The following is a 23029-nucleotide window of genomic DNA, read 5'->3' as shown; positions in this document are numbered from 1 at the left end:
GCAATAGGAAAAGGCACCGGCCTCTGTGGTGGCCGGGATGGTGGGAGTTAGCAGGGGTTAAGACCACCCTGCAATCCAGCAGCAGTGGTGGCCGTGCTTGCACACTATAGGAAAAGGCACAAGCCTATGCTCGCTCCCACCGTCTTGGTCGCCAGAGAGTCCGGTGCCTTTTCCTGTAGTGTGCAAGTACGACCACCGCTGCTGGATTTGCAGAGTGGTCATAACCCCTGGAAACAACCAGTGTATAAGGCCATTGAAAAATGAATCAAGCCAGCAAAGGAAGCAATATGGACAATCACAATACATTAGTAAGTGCCTTGTATTAACTTTCTCTACATGATAAATGCAGTTTGCTTAAGTGAGACAACCCCTTTAATGACGTTTTCGGCTGCTATCACTTGGTGCTTATTTGTGTAAACTGGAGTTAATGGCGACTGAAATCCATGTCCGCTACGAGCTGAAGTAGATTCCCGTCTGGCACACAGACTGCCGGAGGAGGCATTTAACGTATGTCTATGTTTTTACGTCTGTATTAGGTCCCGGTACCCACTTGAGAGTCCTGGCCCCTACATACTAATTTTGCGATAGCCAAGCTGGACCATGTGTCCGTTTTTGCCAAAAATGTAGTTTCCGTGGAGTTTTTTTTTTTTTTTTTCCCCGATGCTGATCAGCGCTTGCCTCCACTGCCTTTGGTTTTTCATAGGGCATGTCCTAAATTAAAGGGATCTATTCTGCTATCAGATTCCCCTGCATAGTCATGTCCTACATTATATCATACCGGGATGTTACGGGTTAGTCATCCCCCCCCCCCCTCCCCCTCCTCGCTGGATTATGCTCCTGTTCTAATTGATACAAAGTTCACTGATTTAGACGATTAGGTCAGTGTCTGCCTGGAAACTCCGCAGCCATCGAGGTGCTATATTTTTCCATCCGGCTGCTGTAGAAAAGATGGGGTAGGAAGTTTTCTTACCAGCTCAGGATACGTCTTCTGGTCTATACAGACTGCAAGATCTGCATCAGCTGTTGTTGTAGATGATGACATCAGGAGTGGAGGCGTGTGATGTCATCATGTTATATAGGATTCATATACGCTATAGTAAGGTACTGTTATGAGGACCTGATTGTCCACGTTGTTAGTATCCGGGTCGATTCACATGGTGCGGTTAATTCACGACAAACCGAGAACTGATTAAGTCTACTTTCACACTCGCGTTTTGGCTTTCCGTTTGTGAGATCCGTTCAGGGCTCTCACAAGCGGTCCAAAACGGATTAGTTTGCATTCTAATGCATTCTGAATGGAAAAGGATCCGCTCAGAAGGCATCAGTTTGCATCAGTTCAGTCTCCATTCCACTTGCTTGCAGCGTTTTAGTGTCCGTCTGATGAAACTGAGCCAAACGGATCCGTATTGGCACACAATGTAAGTCAATGGGGACGGATCCGTTTTCTATGACACAATCTGGCACAATAGAAAACGGATCCGTCTTCCATTGACTTTCAATGGGGTTCAAGACGGATCCGTCTTGGCTATGTTACAAACGGATCCGTTCTGAACGCATGCATGCGGTCGTATTATCTGAACAGGTCCGTCCATGACGGATCCGCGCAAAACGCGAGTGTGAAAGTAGCCTTACTTGCAGCGTGTGCAGTAATACCAGGATAATGACGGCGATGAGGCTTTCAGGACTGGTTGGTTGAGGAATTAGTCTACGAGTTTGGAGGACGGGCGGAGGCCACAAGCAAAGCTTTACTGCAGCAGTTCCTCAGTTACATCTTACAGATTTATTATGTTTAAGCCAATAAAAGTGGGTGAGCCACAGGGAGAGGCCGCTCCGCTGCCTGTAAGTCCTGAATGTGGAGTGTCATCTCTAGTGTGTGGAGGTGTCATCTCATCAATTGACCGGTATTATCTGTGTCGTCTACATCGACTTGGGAAAACGACTTTTATGGTAGGGCTGGTGGCAGCTACCGGACGCTAGAGGTGCTCCTATAAGAGGAGGGAGGACCACATCGTGTGGACAACAACAACCATCATGTACCATGTCCAGTCACTGTCTGGCCGAGATTTCCAGTTCTATGGCATCAACATATTCCACAGTGCTGTACAGAGCTTGTCATCTACATTTTATGTCGGCCTTTGTTTACCCCCCTGCGCTGGCATAGAAAGCGCCTAATTTATGACTAGGCACAGGACTTGTCATAGATTTGGAGCACCGCCCGCAGTACATGTGCCTGGAGTAAACCTACTCCAGCCCCCCGACTAAGGTAGCTTTTAGTCCACTTTTACGCCTTTTTCAGGTGTAAAAGTAAGTAAATTTGTCGGGCCCGATGGTCCAGTGCAAAAACGTCTGTGCAACAAAATATTGTCGTACGGGTGTTAAAAAAAACTTTTTTTTTTTTAACCTAAAATTGGTGTGGCACACTTTGTTAATGACCCCCAGTATGTTTATAGTGGGACAGATGAAATCAGAAAGGGCTCATGCATATAAACGCATTTATTTTCCCTGTCCGTTCCGTTTTTTGGGGGGGGTTTTTTAGGCCCGTATGCGGAACCATTCACTTCAGAGGGGATGTAAAAAAACGGAAACGACTCCGTGTCCACAAAAATAGAACATGTCCTATAATTGTCCGCATTACAGACAAGGATAAGATAGTTGTATTAGGAGACGGCTTTTCCATTCCGCGAAAAATGTCTTGCAGATCCGCAATTTGTGGACCGCAAAACATCCAACGGTCGTGTGCATGAGCCCTAAACTCGATTTAAGAAACTCGTCTGAGATATAGGTCAGCCCCTGAACGTCTGCGTCCTAATTACAGCACACATTGTTCTCCTCCAGCAGAAATTAAATGTATTTCGTCAGGTGCATGCCGATTCTTGCCAAGTATCTAAGTGACATTTCTGGACCGGCAAGACCTGTTCTGTGTGTCGGGGACAGCAGGTGTAACACGTGTATGTCAGTGCGCTGACACCTATAACAGGTGTGTGTAGGTGGGGGGGGGAACCATTGCTCATCACAAAAGAAGCAATGAATTATCTGACATCTACAGATAAAAGATCTTAACATTTGGTCATGTATTCAGAGTCACTGGAGTGCAGATTTCTATACCCATTGCCGTGTCTTTCGCTGGGAAAGTCAAGAAAACAAGTTAATAAGTAAAAACGTATTTGTGTCCTACACACAAAGGCGTATTAAAGGTATACCGAAGCCCTGCTGCGTGTAGGGGAAAGAGTAGACTTTGCTTCTAGGTGGGGGTGCCTAATATCAGAAGATCCCAGCTCTTGTCAGGACATCAAAAAATAGTAAAAAGTTGTATTATGTCTTAAAGTGGACGTCTCCCTTTAAACGTCATGCAGTATTTTTGTCCAATATTCTGTGCAGATTAATTTCTTACTATATCGTTATAGCGGTTGACGCTCCGTTCTTCAGATACGGAGCTCCAAATCTCATGTATGTTCAGTTGAAGGATACAATTCTGGCTGCCTGAAGCCACCAGTAGAGGGAGCTCATGAGCTTACTGCACACTGTGTTATTATTGAGTTCCATGTATAAGCAGTTTGCAGTAAGCCCCTTTTACTCCCTCTAGTGGTGGCTCCAGGCAGTTAGGATTTTAACATTTAAAGAGGTTTCTACAGTATAAACAGATCGTCCATTTATTATTTAAAATTTAGTTTTCATTGCAATTTTCTGAATTTGTGAGTATGTCAGTAGATTCAGTTTCATCCAGAAACTACATTTCCCAGCATGCACTGCGCTGTTCTGTGCCAGTGTCAGGCTCCGCCTTCCTCTCACGTCCTTGTTCTGTGCTGCCTCTGTTGACAACAGAGCAAGCGATATTCTTGACTCTGTCCATGGACATGTGACCAGTAGCCCTGATAAATAACACTGCTGGTCACAACAGTGCATCCAAGGTCACATGACTTCGGAGGAGCACTCAGAACAGGGGCCAATTTTGTAGGATGTAAGATGAGTGCGCACTGAGATGATGGGCAGTGTAATGAAGAGGATGTAGCACTCGCGTGAGGCTCTGCCTCCTGTTCAAATAACTGATGGACCTGACGATAGGTCATCAATGTATACTGCCTGCACAACCCCTTTAAATTTCTGAATTTTCAGAGAAAGCCCGGGCAAATTTTTTGCTGTCCTGGGCCAGTTTATGGAATCTACACCCATAAGTGGGTGGTCCTGGTGGGTTTGGGGCATTCCTGGGAGTGGGGCTTAAAGGGGTATTCCAGTTACTTTAAAGAGGTATTCCGGTTGGTAAAAGTTATCCCCTATGCACAGCATAGGGGATAACTATTAGATCGGTGGGGGTTCTATTGCTGGGACCCCCACAGATCATGAGAACTGGGGTCCCGTATCCCCTGCAGCCCCCCTGAAATGAGCAAAGCGGGCATTTGCACATACCCATTAGCGCTCCATTCATTTCTATGGGAATTCTGGAGATAACAGAGTACAGTGTTCCAATATCTCCGAAATTCCCATAGAAATGAATGGAGCAGCAGCACTCATGCCCGAATGGTCGCTCCGTTAATTTCAGGGGGGCTGCAGGGGGTAGGGGGTCCCTGTCCTTGTGAACGGTGGGGGTCCCCGGGGTGAATCCAACACCGATCTAATAGTTGTTGCCTATCCTGTCCTTAAAACACAGATACTACCCGTGTGTGTTCCGCATTTTGCAGAACTGAACTTCCTGCCCTCTATAGAACTGTCATATCCTTTTTCACAAAAAAGGACAAGAATGGCACATGTTCTATTTTTTTTGCGGGGCCACGGAATGAACATACGGATGCGGACAGCACGCGGTGTGTTGTCTGTATCTTTTGCGGCCCTATTGAAGTGAAGGGGTCCACATCCGACCTGCAAAAAATGCAGATCAGATGTGGACAAAAAACACGGTGGTGTGCATGAGCCCTATGGCTGGGGCTACACTGGCACGAAGATGATGTTGTCGCATTGTAAAATGGCATCTAATGATTGCCAGCGATGCAACGGTCGCCAAGCATCCAGCACTGTCAGATTTTTAGTTGCGTCTTTAGACCACAGTGTGAATTGCACACAACTCGTGACTTTTCTGCGACTTTTTTTTTATTTTTACAGCTTTAAAATAGTCACCCGCTTTATGGGCATCACTGATGATTTTTTATTATAGTGAAGTAAATCTTCTTCCACCGCTCTTCAGGCCTCAGTACAATAAATCACAACAACCTGTTAGATCCTGCACCATGTGAGGCGTTAGGATTATGGGGAAATAACTATTTTATGTCTGAGATTTTAAGGGAAAAAGGGAAACTGAGACATATGGGAGCCCTACAGCCATAAAGCAATATGCTATTAGAGATGTTTGCTGATGGTCAGGCCTGGAATTTATACAGAGGCTCGTGTGACATGTCTGGAGCGCGGACTCTCATCCTACACAGAGGACTGATGTACTAAACAGATATTTCTACACAGGCCTCAACTGAAGGCAAAGAGAAGGGTAGTTGCCTATGGCAACCAATCAGATCGCTCCTAACATACTGTAAGGTGTCTCAGAAAAATGAAAGCTGCGATTGGATTGGTTGTTATGAGCAACTGCTCCTCTCTGTGCACTGGCTGTTTATACATGAAGGCCTCTGTGTACATGTCCCCCCAGCGTGTAGGATGAGAGGCCTACTCTCCAGACACGACACAGAGGTGTCATGTCTGGACTATCCGCAAAAAAATGTCCGTAGAAAATCTAAAATGGTGTCTCAATAGTGTTTCTACAAATATGTGAAGCGATAGGATAAGGCCATGCTCACACTGCTCCGTTGGCAGTTCTGTCACATGTGAGTGCAAGAATAGGGCGGCATGCTGCAGTATTCTTGTCATCAAGATAGAAAGATAAACCGTGGAAGACCCCCATTATGATTCACTGGGATCTGTCTTACACGGTCATGGCTGCCGCTATGTTTTTAAGGGAATATCACAGTTTTTGAAAGGTCTTCCAAAAATAGTGCCTCCGCTTTCTACAGGTTGTGTGTGGTATTGCAGCTTCAATGAAGCCGATCTGCGATACCAGACACAAACCATGGACTGGGGTGGTGCTGTTTTTGGAAGAAAGCATCCATGTTTTTCTAATCCTGTTCAACCCCTTTAAAAATAGCACCATTTCTTGTTCTTTGCCGTTTTTGTTTTGTTTTTTTCACCTATTTCATTGATGTTCATAAGAATGCAGCTTCATCAGGGAATTCACCATGGATTCCTTGCCTGAAAATCGCTCCCAGTCTGCCTCCCTTTAGAGACTACAACATGGATATTTCTGTAGGCGGAGACATGTCCGTTCTTTGCCGTGGTTTCCGCAAGCACGCAGTTTAACGCCATTGAATGGGCCTAAATCCGCGGGTGGATCTGTGCCTTGTACAGCTGAGAAATCTGCGGCAGAAATCCATGAGTCAGCCTCAGCTTTCTGCCGCAGACTTTGGCAATGGAAAAATACACCACACCTATGATCTTGTTTGCGTCATGGCTTCCATTTGTTGCGGGTGGTATTGTACATCAGATCCAAACGACGCCAAACAGACCCAGACGCTGTATGGCGATACAATAATGACGGAATTAATGGTGGACATATACACTTAAAGGAGCTGTCTCACATTTTGATATGAAAAGTTCATCCTCAGGATAGGTTATCAGTATCTGATAGAGGACCCCCGCCGATCAGCTGTGGTGGTACGGTGAGTGCCACGGCCTTCTCACAGGTTACCAAGCCCAGCGCCGTACATTGTATAGCGGCTGTGCTTGATATTGCAGCCCAGGTCCATTCACTTGAATGGGACTGAGCTACGCCTTGGCCATGTGACTGATGAGCATGATGTCACTGGCCTGGTTGAGTCAAATATTAATGACCTTTACCGAGGATAGGCCATCAATATCAATATCTTGCACAACCCCTTTAGAAGGTGTTATGCCATGATTAATGGAAAAAATAGAAAATCAGACATCATATAGTACATGACAATATCTTTCTAAGGCCTCATGCACACGACCGTTCCGTTTTTTGCGGTCCGCAAATTGCGGATCCGCAAAACACGGAAGCCGCCCGGATGCCTTCCGCAATTTACGGAACAGGCGGCCCATTGTAGAAATCCCTTTTCTTGTCCGCAAAAAAACGGACAAGAATAAGACCTGTTATATTTTTTTTTTGCGGGGCTACGTAACGGAGCAACGGATGCGGACAGCCCCATTGAAGTGAATGGGTCCGCACCCGAGCCGCAAAAAACTGCGGCTCGGATGCGAACCAGAACAACGGTCGTGTGCATGAGGCCTAACAAAGCTAGAACCAGCCCTGTATCTCACATAGGTCCAGAGATCTCCCCATTCATTGCTCCAATTGCTCTGCTAGATTATCTTTAGCCAGGCAGCTCAGGGGACGTGTCCTTTCTGCTGCGGTCTCTCCCTGTAACCGCCACAGCTTCTAACAGAATATATGGCTGGTGTTAAAGATTTATTAAACTGAGCGTGTGCCTCAGTGAGTGGACAGAAAATGAGTAAAAGAACAAACAGCAGGTGGCACCATACAGATACATTTTATTGAATAACTCACTGGCTATGCTAAAAAAAAATTATTACAGGCAATTACAAAAATATTCAGATCCAGGTGCTGGTTTGAAAAATGTAGACTATGTTTTGTGACACATGCCCTTTAAGGTTAATAGCACTGCAAATACTCAGGGGCTGCCTGTGCATAAAACTGAGGAATCAAGGAGGCCGCCATCTTTTTTTTTTTTTTCTCCTCTGTATTGTATTATTTATGTCAGTCTCCTCTTCTCACGGTTTGTTTTCATCCCTCTCACGTGTTTTCCCCTACGTTATTCCCTCAGCCATCCACGTCCTTGTTCCTTTCCCTCCTCTCTCTCACGCCCCCCCGCCATACATGAGATATTTCCAGAGATAAATCTCCTCACGAATGTTTGACAGGAGAGAAAGCAAAGATGTGTGAGAGAATTTCTTCTAAAAAGGGGTCACTTAAAAAAAAAAATGGCCGACCGCCTGGCTATAGCTTCTCATTCACAAACACTAGCCTAATTAGCCGCCGTCCCCCGTTTTTTGTTTTTTTCCCGTACACATTCGCATTAACGCAAATGTAAACATAAACGCCACTTGACAGCCGCTAGGCCTCAGAATGCCGCTGACCACATCTCCATGGCGACTGGCCCACACCACTTCTGTCTGACCGGCCTTGTTTGTTTCCTTTACATGGTATTTGTTTATCGGCCGCGCAACTCCGCATTTACAGTTTTTTTGTTTTTGCTTTTTCTTCGGGATAGATGGATGCACGTCAGCACTTGAGAATTTCGTTCAGAATTTTTTTTTTTATTGCTCGTCTCTCTGAGAGAAACTGATTTAAAGTGTTAAGGGATTTCCTGATGGGGAGGATTTTTAATCATTTCAGTCGCTGGCGAGCCTACGTAACGTGGGTGAGTGGTAGGACTGACTTCCCACGGGCCTGGGGTTTTAAATATTTTTTTTTTAAGGGAAGATTTCCCAGCCCTGGGGGTGGGGGGGGGGGGGGGGGAAGAAAGGAGAAGGAGGGTTATGATTAGAGCAGAGGTAGAGGACGGGGGCTGAACGGGGTGACGCTAGGATGGAGAAGAGGCCCACCAGGAAACCGTCAGGAAGGGTTAACCTCTTCACTGCTGCAGGAGGAAATCATAGGATCCCCTCTGTGTGACCCCCCCCCCCCCCCCCCAACAGAGCTCCCTGTCCCCCATCTCCTCCAGACTCCCTGACCTCGCTCCACGACTGTAATAACGCTCAATTAAAATCCAGTTCCCACTAAGTCCTGACGCTTTCATGGCAGCATTCACACGCGGCAGATTTGTTGCGACTGAAAATCCGTTTCATTCGTCTAAATGGGAGTATTTTTGCCGTACGCACAAGGATTTCTGCAAGCAGTGACGTAAATTTCTGCAAGAAATCTGCCGTGTGCGAATTCACCCTTATACTTGGCGTGACCTGAGCAAACACTGCGGCTACAATCACAGCCTCTGGCGTAGTCCAACAGGTGCAAAGTGACCTTTTCCACAGTCCCCACAGCATGGCCAAACCCGCGGTGGTAATCATACTTGCCTGATCCCTGGTTTGATGTGACCACTGCAGCCAGTGATTGGCCACAGCAGTGACGTGTCACCTATGTGTCATGTGACTGGGTCACGTGACCTCTGCAGCCAGTCAAACTGGATGTTGACCTGGGACCTGCAAAGTGCCGGAATTCAGCGGAGGGGATCTGGTAAGTATGATTACGACCGCCGGTGGTGGTCACTGTAATATGTATTCACTAAAGGTGAACAACCCCGTAGTGTAGGCATGCTCAACCTGCAGCCCCCCAGCTGTTGCAAAACTACAACTCCCAGCATGCCCGTACAGCATACAGCAGGGTACAGTGGGAGTTGTAGTTTTACAACAGCTGGAGGGCCGCAGGTTGAGCATGCCTGCCGTAGAGGATAATTTGTGTTATGCCTAGTGCAGGACCAGAGTGGGTGGAGCATGACACAGGGGTTCTCTCCTTTGCATTCCTGTGTTAAGTGCACCAAGGGCAGTCCGAAACCACTCTGTGCACCCATGCTCCTCCTTCTCCCTGATTGACAGGGACAGTTTCCTTCATAGTCATCTCCCCAGGTCCTGTCAATCAAGAAGGAGAGGGAGGAAACAAGAGGAGCAAGGGTGCACAGAGTGGCTTGGGCCCGCCCTCGGTGCACTTAAAGGCCCATAGTCTCAATATTACATCGTTTTCTTTGAGAATATGCTCCAAAGAAAAGAGGTGCAGTTCCCCATAGCAACCAGATTCCCATCTTTTCCCGTGCACTTTGATCAGCTTGGTTGCTATGGATAATTTCACCTCCCCCCCCCCCCCCCATTTTTTGCAGCACAGACCCTCCTCTCCCCCATTATATCCAACTCAGTGATCAGCCCGTTTTCTTGGCTGAGCGGACCGAGGAAGCGGTGTCGTAACCGCTGGCAGCTTTTATCGTATTTCATAGTAATACTGATAACATTTGGGAGGCCTGTTTTCTGTCCAATAAAAATGGAATTTGGGAGACGCTCGTCCGTCGTGACTGCAGAGGTTTTGTTGTAGCCGAGGAGCATTTGCAGGATGCCGGGTGTAGGGGAGTGTGTGACTCCCTCTTCCAAAATAATCTGTGTCCACGAGCCAACATGACACCCAGAACCATTCAAACCATATATAATTATTATTACTGGCGGGGAGCAAGAGATGAGCAAGATGTATCTCCTCTGCCCCCTGGTGGAACAATCATGTAACTGCAATGTCTGGCTATATCTTTACTGCTGGTGAGATAGGGGACTGTTTCTTCTTCTCCAGGGGTCTATCATATTTCATCTTCCTAGAATTGTGCAGAAAATGGGGGAGGGGGCTGCGGATGCAGGATTTGGAGGGTATTACAGCTGAGGTTTACAACTAGTAACCAGATTTCCTTTCTTTCAACAGACTCCTCATCCCTCTCTATGATGTAGACACCGGCCTCCTTATTCTGGCTGCACAGGTAAAAATGGCTGCCTCACCCGCGAGAACGTGGTGATGATATTACGGATCTCGGTTGATATCTGTCGTGTTCTTACATGCGGTATTATTTCCACACACAGCAAAGATATATGGATTTTCTTCGGTAACGCGAACTCAATAAGAATAAACATTTGCCATTCAGAAGCCTGGAAAAGCTGGGTGACAACCCCTATGGAAGCTGTAATGACAAGAGTCATGGTTATCACCCATTTCCCCCCCCCCCCCCCCCCCCCCCCCCCCGAAACTGATAGTATAAGAATGGCTGAACAGAATTTTTTAAAGGGGCATTCCCATCGTAGCTATTTATGGCATATCTATGCCATATGTCAGATAGACGAGGGTCCCACTTGTCCAGAACAGGGTCCCCCGCCTGGTACAGGCAGAAAGTGGAACTCCGGCTTGGCTAATTCCCATAGCTACGTACATGCACCGCCACCTCTCTATTCATTCCTGTAGATACGCCATAAATGTCTAAGATGGAAATAACCCTTTAAAGGGGCTGTCTCATTTTAGCAAATGGCAATTGTCATATAATACAAGGCACTTATTAATGTATTGTGGTTGTCCATATTGCCTCCTTTTGCTGGCTTGATTCATTTTTCCATCACATTATACAGAGCTGATTTCCATGGTTTACGACCACCCTGCAATCCAGCAGCGGTGGTCGTACTATAGGAAAAAGTGCCAGCCTCTCTGGTGGCCAGGCCCATGGGAGCTCTCATGGGCTGGTGCTTTTTCCTATAATGTGCAAGCATGGCCACCGATGCTGGATTGCAGGGTGGTCGTAACCATGGAAATGAGCTCTGTATAATGTGATGGAAAAAGGAATCAAGCCAGCAAAGGAGGCAATATGGACAATCACAATACATTAGTAAGTGCCTTGTATTTACTTTCTCTACGGGATAAATGCCATTTGCTGAAGTGAGACAACCCCCTTACGGTCAATTTATTTAAGTCACAAGTATAACCTGACTTAGCTGATCACAAGGTGTTGGGACCCTAATCGATCAGCTGTGATCTGCGCAGGAGCCTGGTAGCAAGTGTTCAGGTCCCCAGCAGCGCCTCCGCAGGAAAAATAAAGCATTACGCCGTTTACACTAAAATCAGTGAGCTGTCTGTGTTATATGTGGACGAGCCAGGTCCTCCAGAGCGAGGGACGTTCATGTGGTCGCTCTTATTTCCCCCCAAAAAAATTAGATCCTGAATATTGTGGATGTATTAATTAACCCCTTCATGCATTACACCGGAAAACATTGCAGGTTACAATGGTCTGTGAATTCCATTTGCAGGGTGAAGGCACAGTGTACTGTATGGAGGTCGGCACTGAACCCCATTCTCTTGCACAGCGTAAGAAAAGGTTCCCTTTATATTTTACAGGTCTAGCGCTATGTGACCCTCCGGCGCTCTAATATGTCACTCTGTCTCTCGCAGTGTCACAGTGTGTCACGGAGCAGCAGTCCCGCGGCCTGGCTTTGGTCCCCAAGCTGTGCCTTGATGTCCTGGGCTCTGAGGTCCTCCGTCTCCTCCAGCTGACTGACAGATTCATCATTCCTATCAGCTACACGGTCCCACGCAAGGTACCGGGGGTTATGTGCTGTATCCCTTGCCTGCCCTGTATGCACACTTACCTGTGGGGTGTAAAAGCATCAGACGTCTGGCTGTCATGGGTTCTGACACATATTCCTGATGCTGACATGCTGTGTGATGCAGAAGGCTAGTTGCAGTATATTGCGGTAGAAATCACAGTATGCCGTGGTTACATTGATCAATTCTTCAATGTATGTAAATTTTGTATAGTAGTGGCCATATATTTTAGTCTACTTTCACACTGGCGTTTAGGCTTTCCGTTTGTCAGATCCGTTCAGGGCTCTCACACGCGGTCCAAAACGGATCAGTTTTGCCCTAATGCATACTGAATGGAAAAGGATCCACTCAGAATCCATCAGTTTGCCTCCGTTCCGTCTCCATTCCGATTTGGAGGCGGACACCAAAACGCTGCCTGCAGCGTTTTGGTGTCCTTTCTGACAAAACGGAGCCAAACGGATCCATCCTAGCACACAATGTAAGTCAATGGAGGACAGTTCCGTTTTCTATGAAACAATCTGGCACAATAGAAAACGGATCCGTCTTGGCTATGTTAAAGATAATACAAACGGATCCGTCCTGTACGGATGCAGACGGTTGTATTATCTGAACGGATCCGTCTGTGCAGATCCATGACGGATCCGCGCCAAACGCGAGTGTGAAAGTAGCCTTACACCGCTTTCATCCCTAAATCACCCAAGAACATGCATGCCTGGGTATAGGGAGATGTGGATTGGCGGGTACCAGACACCTGCAGCACCGCTTATCTCCTAAGGAAGGTCAAATGAAGATCTAACATGCCCGATCTTTATTTCACTAAACCTCGAGGACTTCAGTTCCGGGTGAAACTACAACTCCCAGCATGCACACTTCCTCGGCTGTTCTTGGAACTCCGATAGAAATGGAAGAAGCGTGCTGGGATTTGTAGTTTGACAACAGCTGAAGTGCCAAAGGTTGCTGATGTTTGCACTAGACGGAAGACATTGCCTAGGATTAGATTAATTTGATTATCTAATGTGTATGCCGTCTTAAAGGGATTCTGTAAAAAAAAAAAAAAAAAAAGCAGACTTGCTTTCCCAATGTAATACACACCCTTTAAATGGCCTAGCAGACCATCCCCTGAAGACTGCCTTTGGCGCAGACATGGATCCAGCAAGAAGGATTATTCATGGCAGATCCTTCTGGTAATTTAGGTGCCTGTACACCTAAGAGAAGTCATACAAACCTGCACCATGATGTTATATGTATGGGGGTGTCCCTGCTCTCTCCCAATGGAAGAATTGGGCTGTTGGATTTCAGTCTGCCCAATCCTTTCTTGTCATGGGGGATAGGCCACCGCCAGAGGTTTATCCCCCTCTCCCCATCGAGAACACACATACACGTAGCCGAGCCAAGCATGCAAGTATATGGAGGAATTGGCAGGAAGATGTATGGGCACCTTTAGCATCAGCCAATTATATCCCCTGCTTTATTGAACATACATATTTCAAAGTGTCTAATTGGCAGGGGTCAGACTACTGGGGGCCCCGCCAATCACAAAAACGGGGGCCATGTGTTTTCCCATTTGAATGGAGCGGCTGTCACACATGTTTGCTGCCACTCCATTCAACTCTATGAATGGAGCAACAGCAGGCATGCTTCACCGCCACTCCATTCAAACGGGAGAACTCAGGACCCCTGTTCAAGTGATCAGCAGGGGCCCCAGCAGTCAGACACTTCTATCCTGTGGATAAGTCTTTGTAATGGGAGAACCCCTTTTAGCATGTGAGCAACGTATTTCAGATATTCTTGTCTTTTTTATCCATTGATGATGATCTCCGTTACACATGTTCGGTCTCTCTCTTTCCCTGTCCTCATGGATTGTGATTTTTGTCTCCCCTCAGCAAGCAGGACAGGAGTTTTCAAGCGACCTGTTTCCAGATACTGCGGGGGGCACAGCGGCCCTCTCATCCCAGAGCTGGTGGGCTGGAGAGAACAAACAGGTGCGTGACAGCAGGATGTGCCTATGGACCCCTCGTCTTCTTCTGCTGACCCATTCACTAAAGAGGTCCACAGACCTTGTAGCGGGGTCAGCATATAACTGTGGGGCTATACAGAAATATAACATTGGTATCATGGTAATGCAGCCAGTCTTGTATGATGGGTTATGCTGGAAACACTTGTTGATGGCTGCCCCGTACTGCATCCTCCACCTGCCAGTCTTTGTTGCACTGACTAATGACTCGGTGGTTGAGCTGTAGCTGCAGCTTAAGGGCCCATTCACACGTCCGTATGTGTTTAGCGGATCCGCAAAACACGGACACCGTCAATGTGCGTTCTGCATTTTGCGGACCGCACATCGCTGGCACTCTCATAGAAAATGCCTTTTCTTGTCCGCAATTGCAGGCAAGAATAGGACATGTTCTATTTTTTTGCGGAACGGAAGTGTGGACAGCACATTCCGGCCCCATTGAAAAGGAATGGGTCTGCACCTGTTCCGCAAAATTGCGGAACGGATGCGGACCCATTTTGCGGACGTGTGAATGCTGGATAATATAATATCCCCAACCATAATAGCAAAACTGTTCTTACAGCACCAGCAGTACATTAGGCCTTCTGCACTCAGCAGTATCCCTTTTGCAGTCTGCAAAAAACATGGATCCCTGTTGTGTGTATGCCACCATTTTTATTTTTTTAAACTCCTCTAGCAATGTGCTATCCTTATCCGCAAAATACCAAAGAATAGGACGCGAAATAAATGGGTCCGCATCCGGTGCAATTGGAGGTGGACCAGAACTACGATTGTGTGCATGAGCCCTTAAACATATATACTACAAAGTGCAGGTATAACAGGTGTACCAGCTGCAGTGCAAATCTTCCCATAACTATAATAATGTAATTATTACTTTCAGGTAGCAAAGGTCTCATTAAATCCAGGGAGAAGATCCATTCCTACATGTCTCCCAGGCAAAGAGAAAGTGACCAATCACCCAGAACAGAGACTCACTTCTCCTGACCCAAGTGTGAGTATAAGTAATTATCTATCTATCTATCTATCTATCTATCTATCTATCTATCTATCTATCTATCTATCTATCTATCTATTATCAATCTATCTATCTATCATCTGTCTGTCTATCTATCCATCTATTTATTATCTGTCTGTCTGTATATCTATCTCATATCTATCTATTATCTGTCTATCAATCAATCAAGCTTTATTGGCAGGTCTAAAATTATACATTAGTATTGCCAAAGCATGTGGGGGGGTTGAGAAATGGGGACACACCCGGGGGAGGTGTATAGGAGTCCGTGGCGTATCATGACAGGGGGGAAGGGGTGCGGACACACCCCGGGTCAGGGTATCGGAGTCCATGGCATATCAGGCTCCTCTCAGTCTGTGGCAGGCACTGATATAATTGTGCTGCTATGTCCACAGTGTTCTCTTCCTCTCCCAGCAGGATGAGCAGCTTCTCTTCCTCCTCCGTGGAGCTGAAGTCTGGGCAGAGATCAGACAGTCTCCTAAAGTGGATGTCCCTCACTGCGGAGTATTTGGGATAGTATATCAGGAAGTGGGCCTCATCCTCCACCGCCTTCAGGTGGCACTGCTGGCATAGTCTGCTTTCTCTAGGCATGCAGCTCTGTCGAGGCCGTCCGGATTCTATGGCCAGGCTGTGGGCGCTCAGTCTGTGGCACCTCAGGATTTACTGGTCTCTGGGGTTCCCTAGTTTCTCCAGATATGGGGCCAGTTTGTAGTCTCTCTGCAGGCTCTGGTACACCGTCAGCTTCTCACCTCCTTCCTCCATTCACTGATGTATTCCTCTTGTCTCTTGTTTACTGTGTTCCTGATACCGGCTTTTGTGAGGTGGTGTGGGGTGATTATCTGGTCGGGCTGGGTTTCAGTAAGTTGATTTTGGGGCTTTGCCTTGCCTGGGATCCCTTGGTGTAGCAAGGCTTTATGGTGATGGGAGCCTTCACTACTACCATGTAGATGGCCCCAGAAGGATAGCGCCCTCTTCTGGATTGTAAAGTGTAGAGGGAATCTGCCCAGCTCCCCTCGACAGGCACTGTTAGAGGTGCTCCGATGGACCTGGAGGAGATGCTTACACAATTCCAGGTGGAATATTTCTGTTGGGCTGGAATCCCATCTATCTATCTAATATCTATCTATCTAATATCTATTTCTCTCTATCTATAACATATCTATCTATCTAATATCTATTTCTCTCTATCTATCTCATATCTATCTATCTATCTATCTATCTAATATCTATCTATCTATCTATCTAATATCTATTTCTCTCTATCTATAACATATCTATCTATCTATCTATCTAATATCTATCTATCTAATATCTATCTATCTAATATCTATTTCTCTCTATCTATAACATATCTATCTATCTAATATCTATTTCTCTCTATCTCATATCTATCTATCTATCTATCTAATATCTATCTCTCTATCTATCTAATATCTATTTCTCTCTATCTATAACATATCTATCTATCTATCTATCTATCTATCTAATATCTATCTATCTAATATCTATCTCTCTATCTCATATCTATCTATCATCTATCTATCAATCACATATCTATCTATCTCATATCTATCAATCACATATCTATCAATCACATATCTATCAATCACATATCTATCAATCTAATATCTCTATCTATCACATATCTATCTATCTATCTATCTATCTATCTATCTATCTCCTATCTATCTATCTATCTATCTATCTCATATCTATCTATCTATCTATCTATCTATCTCATATCTATCTATCCTAATCTAATATTTAATCATGACATGAATGCACCTGTTTCTTCTAGGATGGAAGCGTCCTGTCTTCTCCCTCCAGCTCTGCCACCTCTCCGTCTAGTGGGATTGTGTCCAGCACCAGTCAGCGCTCCCTGCAGAGTATTCTGGGTAAGTGTCGATCACTCACCTGTGGAAATGAAGCTGCAATGTGTGACTGCTCGGTGATATTGTGCTGATATCTCTGGAGCTGCTAACAGATCTTGTCCGCACGTCATCATGATCAAACAGTGGAGAATAAACCCATTTACTCAGTGCTGTGGACTGTGGTCCAGGTCTCTAGGGGAACGTGGACCTGCCAGTGTTTGCAGGGCTGTGAGTCTTGTAGAGACTGAACACATGAGGCCATACACAGAGCTTATTAGCACAGCCTTATCCAATCACCCATGCTGACTAAAGGTGCCCATACATATTAGATGAATGTCAACCAAACCCACCAATTTTTGCAGGACCGGTCAACCATCTGATATATATGGTAGTGTCTTGACTCTTCCCCGATGTTGCGGAAAGAAGGGTCGGACTTTCAACATGTCTGATCATTTCTGCTCAAGGAGATAAGCTAACACCAAAGGCGACTGACAGTGACTTATTCTCTCATCCTCTCCGAGCTGAGAGTCCATGTGTATGGGGAATAGCTGACAGCCATTTCAAGTTTATGGCTTAAAGGTACCCTTAGACATTTCCAAAAACAGTACCGCTGTTGTCTATAGGCTGTCTCTGGTATTCCAACTAAGGGGCTTTAAAATGCACTTTTTTCCCCTGGGTGGCTGCCAAAGTGCCCTGACGCTGCTTCTTTATCGTGATTTTGGAGTAAATCTGTGCATTTGTAATCCGAACATATGTTCTAACTTGATTGTGATCCTAATAGGTCCCAGCTCACGACTCCGCCATACCCAGGGCGTTGTGCTCCACCGTGACAATCACATTACTAGCCTGAAAGGTGTGAGCCAGAGTACACCAGGAGAGAGCGATGGGTTCTGCGTCAATCACCAGCGACTGGCACTCCCACTGGCTGTTGCTGGGGGTCAGGTGGCTGTGTTGGAGGTAGGTGAATAAAATGAATGAGGAAGCATCTTAATATAGACTTCATATTACATATCTGTGGTGTCATTCTGTAAATGACCACCCATTCAGTTATCAGGGTCGAACTGGCCCACCAGAGGGGGTCCTCTGGTGGGCCCAGGCTCTGTTACCATAATGGTTCCCAAAGGTCCAGGAAAAAAAACATATGGCTGCCTTTGGAGCCAATCACCTGCCTCTAGAGGAATGTGATTGGCTCCAAATTATTTCTTTGATTTAAAGAGGACCTTTCTCTAGTTTAAAAACTAACTATATCAGTGGGCAGAGCGGCGCCCAGGGGTCCCCCTGCACTTACTAGTATGTCTGGGCGCCGCTCCGTTCGCCCGGTATAGGCTCCGGTGTGTGCAGCTCCCTCTTTTGTACGGGGCAGAGTTTTTGTATGAGGCGTGTCCCTTGCTGCAGCGCTGGGCAATCGTAGCGCACAGCTCATAGCCTGGGACCCTGTACAAAAGAGGGAGCTGCACACAACGGAGCCTATACCGGGCGAACGGAGCGGCGCCCAGACATACTAGTAAGTGCAGGGGGACCCCTGGGCGCCGCTCTGCTCACTGATATAGTTAGTTTTTAGTTTTCAAACTAGTGAAAGGTCCTCTTTAAGACCTGTTAGACTATATTGATGATATAGATGTTAAGAATAGTTTCCCATAGCTGGGCCCTAGAGTTATATGAAAATACTGGATGCCTTTAGTCACCACTAGAGGGAGCTTACTGCATTTTATAATTGATCTGCGCAACCTAAAACATAGTAAGGTCCTGAGCTCCCCCTAGTGGTAACTAAAGGCACTCAGAATTTTATTTTAAAGGGGTTGTCTCATTCCAGCTAATGGTATTATCATGAACATAAAGTGAATACAGGGCACTTACTAATGTACTGTAATATTCCATATTGCCTCCTTTGCTGGCTGGATTATTTTTCCATCACATTATACACAGCTTGTTTCCAGGGGATACGACCACCCAGCAATCCAGAAGTGGTGGCCGTGCTTGCACAGTGTAGGAAAAGGCACTGGCCGAGACCGCGGGAGTGTGCATAGGCCGGCGCTTTTTCCTATAGTGTGCAAGTGCGACCACCGCTGCTGGATTGCAAGGTGGTCGTAACCCCTGTGTACAAGCGGTTACGACCACCAAATGTGAAAAATCAATCAAGCCAGCAAAGGAGGCAATATGTACAATCCCAATACATTAGTAAGTGCCTTATATTATTATTGTCTACACGATAAATGCCATTTGCTGAAGTGTGACAACCCCTTTAATTCTATATCTATGCAGGAGATAAAGATATATTAAGAAATTAATCAGAATATAATGTTGCAGTGACTTCACTGTAGGCATCCAGATCACAGTCGTTTAATGTGGCATTCCTTATAGGAAAGAGAAAGCATGCTCAGAAATTTTAAAACTTGTTCAGTGTGGAGGGAAAATCAGTCCATCTAAGGACTTCTCAAGGAATAGGTATTCCTAATCTCTTTAGCACCGCATTGATGAGTATTTTTGGGAATCTGTCTCTCCGCATTCCGCACATCCTCACACCCATAACTAATAGGAGGAGTATTTGTATACCAGAATAGAAACATGCAAGACAGATTTATTTAGATGTATAAGGGTCCATTTAGACGTCCGTAGTGCTTTGTGGTCCGCAACTTGCAGACCGCAAAACACTGATGCCGCACATCACCGGCACTTAATAGATAATTCCTATTCTTGTCTGCATCATGCTCTATTTTTTCCGGAGCCGCACTGTGTGCTGTCAGCGTCTTTTCCAGCCCCATTGAAAATGAATGGGTCCGCACCTGTTCCGCATAGTTGCGGAACGGATCCGGACCCATTCAACGACTGTTTGAATGGACCCTAAGGCTACTTTCACATCTGCGTTTTTGATGGATCCGGCAGGGATCAGCAAGAATGCTTCTGTTAAGATAATACAAACGGCTGCATTCGTTATGAACAGTTCCGGTTGTATTATCTCTAAAATGCCCATGACAGATCCGGCACTAATATTATTGTAAGGCTACTTTCACACTGGCGTTTTGGAATTCTGTTTGTGAGATCCGTTCAGGGCTCTCACACGCGGTCCAAAACGGATCAGTTTTGCCCTAATGCATTCTGAATGGAAAAGGATTAGCTCAGAATGCATCAGTTTGCCTCCGTTCCGTCTCCATTCCGCTTTGGAGGCGGACACCAATACGCTGCTTGCAGCGTTTTGGTGTCCGTCTGATGAAACTGAGCAAAATTGATCCGTTCTGACACACAATGTAAGTCAATGGAGATGGATCCGTTTTCTATGACACAATCTGGCGCAATAGAAAACGGATCCGTCCTCCATTGACTTTCAATGGTGTTCAAGACTGATCCGTCTTGGCTATGTTAAAGATAATACAAACTGATCCGTTCTGAACGGATGCAGACGGTTGTATTCTCTGAACGGATCCGTCTGTGTACATCCATGACAGATCCGCACCAAACGCGAGTGTGAAAGTAGCCTAAGTCAATGGGGGACGGATCTGTTTTCTTTTTTCAGAGAAAACTCATCCGGCACTACTGACTTACATTGTGTTTCATGCCAACTCAGTCTTGCTCCGCATCCCATGCTGGACAGAAAAATGCTTCTTGCAGCGTTTTTTTTGTCCGCTATGGGAACGCAACCAAACGGAACAGAATGCATTCTGGTGCACTTCGTTCTATGTCTGTGCAAGGGATCTGGAGCTCAGTATCGGCAAAAAAATTTTTTGATTGCATCCATACTGTAAGGGTATGGCCACAACATGCTCATCCTGTTGCTACAATTTTGCAGATTTCACCACTTTCACTGTAGCAGGGGTGAAATTCACAGTGAATCCACAGCACAGGGGCAAACTGGGAACTTAAAGTGGCCCTGGAAAAAAAAAATTGCCCCAATGTTGCAGGTGGGTCCAAATTGACAGAAGGTGGGGCAACACAAGTAGAAGGGGCCAATACAAGTTGGCATGCTCAGTAATACCACAGTGCAGCACAGAATACCATACCACAGGGCAGCACAAAATACTCCCCAGAAGCTTCTCCCTCTGTGGTGGCCATCAATAGCTGCCACGTTCTGTCCTCCTCAAATTGTCTCTAATGTGGATATGGAGCAGGGGCCTGAGGAGGCGAGATGTGGCCCACAGCACTAAGCCAGCCCTACCTTCAGCATGCTGCCCGGACTTCCTCTAATAATGACTCTTATAGTTCCCCCAGTAGTATGTAGCCGGCCAGCAGCAGTCGGAGGGCTCGGTGGCCATTTGGGTATTGGCCCACTGGGAAAATTCCCTGTAGGGTCTATTGCCAGTTCGCCCCTGGCCCAGCATCTGCATGCAGACTTCCTGTGAAATCCATGGTGGAAATATTGCCCTAAACATGATAGCACTTACCATGGTTGGGAAACACGGTCTTTAAAATGGAAAATTTTTGGAGGAAAGGAGAAAGTAATGATAGAGTTTATAGAGAACTGAGAACCGTAGAGTATAACCTGCAATCATAGGATTGTGTGCACCATCTATGTATAATTCTACAAAGATCATATGTCTCTTACAGCTGTCTCAGACCGGACGTCTCCCAGACACTCTGCCCACCGTCCAGAACTCTGTTTCTGTCACAGACCTCACTTGGGACCCATTCAATCCTCATCGGCTGGTCACTGGTAGGATGATACTGTATATACTGTAATTTGGTTCTTTTGATCTGGTTGAGCTTTGATTGCCAGTATCCTCTCTTTTAGATTTCACTTCCAAAAATATGACCTTTTATTCATTCACATTTCAGGTGGGGAGGATGGACGGATACGGATATGGGCGATTCCACGAGATGGGCTCAAAGAGACTCTGACTGAACCCCAGATTATACTTGCTGGTAAAAAGTTGCATATGCTAGTCAATACTTAAAGCTTCCATACACATTAGATAGTGGTCGGCTGAATGCTGCTCTTTTGGGGGTCATTTACTATCCAGAAATACGCCTGGCAGGCCTGTCTCATACATAATTTTCTACGCCTGTTTCAGGCGTAGAAAATGGTCTAAATGTAAGCCAGCTAGGAAGCTGGCGTACATTTAGACTGGCGCTGGATACGTCAAAGTTATGTAGAGTCCGGCACCTCTTCATAACTTTGGCGGATCCACAGCCAGCTATAGAGGTTATTAAGACCAGCGTCTGAAACGCCAGTCTTAAAGGGAACCTGTCACCGGGATTTTGTGTATAGAGCTGAGGACATGGGTTGCTAGATGGCCGCTAGCACATCTGCAATACCCAGTCCCCATAGCTCTGTGTGCTTTTATTGTGTAAAAAAAAACGATTTGATACATATGCAAATTAACCTGAGATGAGTCCTGTCCCTGACTCATCTCACGTACAGGACTCATCTCAGGGACAGGACTCATCTCAGGTTAATTTGCATATGTATCAAATCGGTTTTTTTACACAATAAAAGCACACAGAGCTATGGGGACTGGGTATTGCGGATGTGCTAGCGGCCATCTAGCAACCCATGTCCTCAGCTCTATACCCAAAATCCCGGTGACAGGTTCCCTTTAATAAATGACCCCCTAAGACTTCCAATTCCCCCATACACATACATGCTGGGCTAACCCCGCAAGACTTCCAATTCCCCCATACACATGCATGCTGGGCTCAGAAGAGCAAACATGTGTTCTCAACAGGGAGAGGGGAATAGACCCCTGCCAGACTCCTCTGGTGGTGGTTATCTCTCAAAGATTGGCCAGTTCAAATCCAACATAGCATCCAAGGGTTACATAGCATCATAAATCAATATAATGCTATGTGACCCCGGCAGTGCTGGAAGTTCAGGACGGGAGCTGTCTTATATTCACGCTCTGAGTCCGCCGTGTGCAACTCGCTCGTCTGAAAGCGGCCTTATGGTGGGTTTACACGGACCAAGGAGCAATTATCTCAAAGGAAGCATTTTTTTCCCGACAACTGGCTGCTCATTCAGTAGGGGTGAAGCCCTGCATTTAGACAGCATGATCTGCTGCCAAAAAATGATAACTTACTTG

General features: G+C 46.1%; 1 protein-coding gene across 2 annotated transcripts in view; it reads left to right on the top strand.

Annotated features, from left to right (window-relative positions):
• The window catches only part of LOC121008971 (mitochondrial import inner membrane translocase subunit tim16-B-like), a 136674-nt gene that overhangs the window by 91086 nt on the left and 22559 nt on the right, over nt 1-23029 (top strand). For both annotated transcript variants that reach the window (XM_040441820.1, XM_040441818.1), the window contains exons 10-18: nt 10466-10520; nt 11830-11887; nt 11972-12117; nt 14008-14106; nt 15016-15126; nt 16946-17042; nt 17800-17975; nt 21558-21663; nt 21786-21872. In XM_040441820.1, the coding sequence (XP_040297754.1) occupies nt 10466-10520; nt 11830-11887; nt 11972-12117; nt 14008-14106; nt 15016-15126; nt 16946-17042; nt 17800-17975; nt 21558-21663; nt 21786-21872 (935 nt within the window). The remainder of the gene's footprint in view (nt 1-10465; nt 10521-11829; nt 11888-11971; nt 12118-14007; nt 14107-15015; nt 15127-16945; nt 17043-17799; nt 17976-21557; nt 21664-21785; nt 21873-23029) is intronic.

Source organism: Bufo bufo, chromosome 7, assembly GCF_905171765.1.
Source record: "Bufo bufo chromosome 7, aBufBuf1.1, whole genome shotgun sequence".
Taxonomy (NCBI): Eukaryota; Metazoa; Chordata; class Amphibia; order Anura; family Bufonidae; genus Bufo; species Bufo bufo.
Note: the sequence above shows the minus strand (reverse complement) of the source record. Positions and strands in the feature narration are given on the sequence as shown.